The sequence below is a fragment of the Struthio camelus genome, chromosome 26, assembly GCF_040807025.1.
Source record: "Struthio camelus isolate bStrCam1 chromosome 26, bStrCam1.hap1, whole genome shotgun sequence".
In the NCBI taxonomy this organism is placed as follows: Eukaryota; Metazoa; Chordata; class Aves; order Struthioniformes; family Struthionidae; genus Struthio; species Struthio camelus.
In genome coordinates this window covers 3,214,117-3,219,379 of record NC_090967.1, presented here as the reverse complement: position 1 = coordinate 3,219,379, position 5,263 = coordinate 3,214,117, and the positions used below count along the sequence as shown (strand labels likewise).

The window sequence follows — 5,263 nt, the reverse complement described above, 5'->3', positions numbered from 1 at the left end:
GTTTCTCCATGATTTGAGCCCGGGCTCCTGGAGGTCCTGTGAGGAAGGCAGGGAGCGACTTGCTGGGAAGCCCAGCAGTGTCGGGGGAACGACACAACGCTGTGGCGCCGGTGTTTCTCCGGGCAGAAGAGCTGGAGGTGCTGAGCGTGTATGATACCCCCTCCAGGTCTGCATCAGTTTTAGGCTGTCATGTTAAGACCAAAATTGTTTAATCTGGATTGAAGGTTTGGGCGGATGAAACACCCACTGAAAGCCGCCCTGTCCTTTAGGGGTCAGGCTGGTTATTTGAAAGCAGGTACCTTGCTGTCAGCTGGCCCTTGCTTTGGGGCGAAGGGGCTGTTCACCCGCTCCCGTCTTCAGGAGCGGGATGCAGGTCCCCCTGCCGTGAATCACAGGTGGCAGCGCTGCGACGAGGGAGCAAAGGGCCTTTCAGCGACGCCCTGGCGTGTATCGGCCGAGCAGTGGGGACAAAGCCGCCGTATCGGAGCTGGCTGGTGAATGGGATCCCCTGGTGTGGCCGCTGCTGCGGAGGTTGCAGGGAGCTTCCAGCCAGCCCTCGCTCTCCGAGCTCCTCCTGAACGCTGCATGGGCGAAACCCCTCCTTCGTCGGCCTGGATAAACCCGCAGGGAGCAGAGACCCCTGTCACCCTCGCTGCTGCTCTGCCATTTTACCTCCTGAGCTTTGGCCTAACCTTGGTGCTTCAGCTGTCCTGCGCTGGTGCCGGTCTCGGGGAGGCGCGAGGTCCCATGGCTCTCACCGCATCTTGTGTGGCGGGAGGGAGCCGGCCATCCCTTTTCTTCCTGTGGGCACAAGAGCAGCCGGCTAAAGCTCTCCCCAGCCTGGCCCGTGAGCCTTTGCTCCGCCTTGGTGCCAGCGAGCAGATGGGTAAACAGGTGAGTGAGGACTAGGCCTGGGGCCAAGGAGCTGGGCTGGGCCTCGTCCCCTGCATCCCACCATGGTCCACACGCACCGGAGCAGCGTTTCAGAGCTGCGCACCAGCACCGGGCTGGTGGTAGCGTGCGCGTCCCAGTTCCTGCTGCTGGAGCTTTTTAGCTTCGTGCACCCAGGAGAGCCAGGCCGGGCAGGGAGATGTCCAGAGCCACTACTCCCTTGCGCCTGCTGCTTTACGTGAAAAAGAAATGAGGGGGACCTATATTTAGCTCAATATTATTTAACAGCCAGGAAGAGGTGGTGGCAGTATGCGGCTGAGGAGCAAACCCTCTGCTCGGGACAAACATGGAGGGGGCCAGATCACCCAGCAGCGCCCAGCCTGGCTTTGCTCTGCCCCAGGGCCGGGGTGCAGGGGGTGCTCGGTTGTGTCCCCACCCTCAGGGCCATGCAATGGAGCACAGGAAAAAAGTGGAGGGTTTTTAAGGATTTTTTTATTATTATTTTTATTTTTATTTTTTTAAAAAAAGCCCCTAAATTCTATGGCTTCAAGGAAGCATCAGAGAAATTTAAATGCAATTTCTGTACACTTTTTTTTTTTTTTAAAGCAGTAACTAAACTTGCAATGGAACAAACGCCCTCTGCTTTGGAGCTACACACGTACAATCGCAGGATTTGGCCTCCTCACCGGAAGGGCACTACGGCTCGCAGGGCCGCGCTGCTGCGCGCTGGCTGGCAGTACAGCTGCCGGGAAGAGGCTGCAGAGCCGGAGTCGGGCAGACGCCTGCCGAGTGCGGCGCTTTCCCTGTGCGGCTCCTCTTCAGCCTCCGCCTAGGTTTGTCTGAAAAGATGCTCTGAGAGGGGTCTGCTTCCAGTGGACGTTTAAGGCGATTTTTGTTGGTGGTGTTTGCCTTGTTGGGGAAACAAGGACAAACGGCGCACGTTGCTCCCCAGGCCGCGGCGCATGGGCACGAACGTGCTAGCAGCAGGCGGGCTGCTCTGGCTGCCCCTTCGCAGCCCTCCCAGACCCTGTTGAAGCTGGTACCTAGGTGGGGGCCGAAGGCTCAGCTGGGACTCGGCCACAGGCGGGTTAAATCCCTAATTGAGGAAGAGGAGGGATCACAGCATTGCTCGGCCCGACGTGGGGCCATATGGGCTGGCGCTGGGCGGCTCCTGGCACGGCTGCTGGGTGGGGGGGATGGATGGACGGACGTCCTGCATTTTTGGAGATGCTGCCACCCCCCTCCGGCCGCCCCGGAGATGGGTGAGTTTGGACAAATGCCTCGAGGCAGCCACAGATGGTCCCCTTCTCCCCTCCCACCCCCAATTTCAGCATAGCTTTGGCCCCTCTGTTGGGGCAAAACAACAGGGTTTTGGTAAATACAAGCGTGCCCCCTCCCCACTTCCCCTCCCCCCCCCCAAGGTGTTGTGAGCAATACACACAACAGCGCACGGGTTAAGTCACGTGGAAAGCTGCAGTGGCCCTGGGGGGTTTGGCTAGGAAGGGGTGTGTGGATGTGTGTGTGGGGAGGGTGCGCGCACATGCGCGAACATTGCTAAAAATCCAGTTTAAAACTGCCCTGGGATCTAGCTGAACCCTGCTCCAGCTGGGCAAAGGCCCTGCTACCCCCAGAGGCTGCTGAGCTGCTGGCGCCCGTCATCCACAAGCGGCTCCTCACCCTGGGGCCGGCCCCACTCGGCCCTCGCTGTCGGCCCCGGGGCGGGGGGGGGGCGCTCGGCCACAGCCTGGAGCCTGGACAAATGGCAAATGGTTCGTTTTTACAGCCCGAGTCCAACAAAATGATTCCACTGACGTACGGCTGCAGTGAGCGGCCGGACCAGGGCCGTGCTGCCCCCGTGCCGCTGCGAACACCTAAAGCTGTCATGGAAACAAAGCCATCCCCATGCGCCCTAGCACATCACAGAGCCAGCGGTAAGACATATATAATAATTTTTTTTTTTTTTTTCTACCTTGTCCTGCAACGTCCCTTCCCGGGTCCCTTTGGTCTCAGCCAGGCATCCCCGCGGCCATTTGCCACCAGACGCCGGCTGGGGCAGGCTGGTGCCCGGCTGTCCCGGCCCCGGGAAGCGCTGACCTGTCTGTGGCAAGACCAACCATCGCTCGTATTGCTAGCAAAAGTGCATCGTAAAATGAAGTGTAAACGAGTTTCCCCCCCCACCCCGTGCCCACCACCACCGCTTTGCACCGTACCAGAGACCTGGCGCTGCTCGTCACCGACGGGTTTGACCGAAAGAGGAGAGAAATCGAAAGGGGGGGGACGGGAGTGGGACAGGGGCGAGGGGAAACGGGACCTAAAGAAAGAGCAGAATTTGGTAACACTGAAGATGACGGTCAAAGACTGACAACTCAGCACTCCGCACCGAGACTCACTTTAAATTAACTTAAGAGACAAAGAAGCAACAGGAGAAAAAAAAAAAAAAATCCTCCTTAGCCCACCGCTCCTGACGTTGTCTTCGGCTTCTTCTAAGACAGCAACGTTTGAGAGTCTGTAGAGTTGATCCCTGTTTTCAAACTAGTTATAGACTCAAAAGCAAGTGATGCTGTGGATTTGTTTCGGTTTCTTTTCTTTTTTCTTTTCTTTTCCTTTTCTTTTTTTTTTTTTTCTCTTTTTTGACGGACGCAGGAACTTCAGCGAAGTCGGGCTTGGTTCGAGTCAACGGCCCCGCGCTGGGCGAGCGGCGGCGGAAAGGACAAGCAGTTTGGGGAGGCCCCGCTCCCCGCCTGTGCGGGGTGGAGGGGGGGGGGGCCAGGGGGAGGCCGCCCAGCCCGGCCCGCGCGCCCCCCCCGGGCCTGACCGAGGCGAAGCCGCCCGCCGGCTCCGCGCAGAAACATCCAGCTGCGGCCAGAGGGAGAGGAGCCATCGTGCACGCCGCTCCACCCGGCCCCGGCAGCTCACTTCCGCCGCTTGGTGGTTTTCCTCTTCCTTCTCTTGAAGAAACAGCAGCACCTGGGGACCCAAGGGAGACGCTGTCAGAGCCCGGGCGCCTCTCCGCTCCCTGCAAGCCCCGGGCCCGGCTCCGGGCTGAGCCGCCCCGGGGGGGGGGCAGGTGCACCCGCGCGGGCAGAGCTGCAATGGCCTCGGCAAAGGCCACCAGCCGACTCCCGAGCTGCAGGGTGGCCCTGGATCTGGCACATCCCTCCGCGCTGGGTTTGGGGAGGACTCACGAGCGCGGCCCTGGGACCCGGAGGGACGTGAAGGGGCTGCGGTTGGGGGGAGGTCGGGTCCCTCTGCGGGGACGTGGGTGAGGCAGGGGGGCCCCCGTCCTTACTTTGTATCGTCTGTCACCTCCACCTCGGTGGGGGCTGTGATGGGGGCGTTCGAGTGTCCTGCGGTCGGGTCGTCTGTGTTCAGCTCGCCGTTGGTGGAGCTCATCACCTGCGGGAGGGAGGGGGTGAGCGTCAGCGCAGGGGCAGCCCGTGGGGCTGGTCCTGAGCCTTGGCCCCCCACCCCAGCTGCTGCCTTCCCCCTGCCCGTGGCAGTGGCATCCCGCAGAGGTGCAGGCGCAGCAGTTGCCAGGGCATACCCTGCAGTATGCCAGGGCATGCCCTAGCAGTTGCCAGGGCATACCCTGCCCTGAGCAAGCCGACCTGCCCTGGGGCGCCAGCATCCCTGCGTGGACCTGCAGGATGAGGCCCTCATCCTGAAAGCAGTGCCTGAACTCAGCTCTCCGGCCCCGGCACCGAGACAAACCTGCCCAGCCCCAGAGCGGCTCCATCACCTCCTCTGCACGGAGAGGTTTGCTCCCCTCGGCACGTCCCCAGGAGCTGATGGCGGCGATCCTGGCTCCCAGGACACACACCCCACACCCCCGGCGCTGCGTACCCAGCCGGGAGAGGGGCTGGCAGGCAGCCGGCCTCCTCCATGCCCACCTGGCCCCAGAGACCCTTGCAGCGCGGCACCGAGCGGCCGCTGCCCGCGAGGAGATCCGTGCCCCCCCCCCACGCGGCTGCCCCACGCTCGCCCTCTGCCCGGCGATGCCAAGGCCGGGAGGGGACCAGCGCCAGCAGAGCGAGGACGGGGTTGGTGCAGGCGGCTGGGGACTGGCCTGACCCCCACCTTCGCCTGCTCCCACTGCCCCCAGGCAAAGCCAGCAGCAGCCTGGTGGTGCCTAGGCCACAGGCAGGCCGGGCTGCACCGCATCCCTGGCAAGGATGCTCAGCCCTTTCCAAACTCATCAGATGGACACAGCTGCCAGCAGGGCTAATTCAAGCTATAACCCACCTCCCCGACCACCCCAACAAGCCCTGAGCCCCCACCGTGACTCCCCCCGCAGCGCAGCGGGGCACAGCCAGAGGGCGGGAGGGAGGTTTGCCACAGCAAGAGCAGGGACAGCCACCGGCACAGAGCAGGG

At 62.0% G+C, this 5,263-nt stretch overlaps 1 protein-coding gene across 6 annotated transcripts in view; it reads right to left on the bottom strand.

The window, feature by feature from the left end:
- Positions 1-3,264: 3,264 nt before the first annotated feature.
- The window catches only part of CSNK1G2 (casein kinase 1 gamma 2), a 52,887-nt gene continuing 50,888 nt past the window's right edge, over positions 3,265-5,263 (bottom strand). For all 6 annotated transcript variants that reach the window (XM_068920253.1, XM_068920252.1, XM_068920249.1 and 3 more), the window contains exons 11-12: positions 4,181-4,287; positions 3,265-3,858 (exon numbers count right to left, since the gene is read on the bottom strand). In XM_068920253.1, coding sequence (XP_068776354.1) covers positions 3,804-3,858; positions 4,181-4,287 — 162 coding nt within the window. In that variant the 3' untranslated portion in view covers positions 3,265-3,803. The remainder of the gene's footprint in view (positions 3,859-4,180; positions 4,288-5,263) is intronic.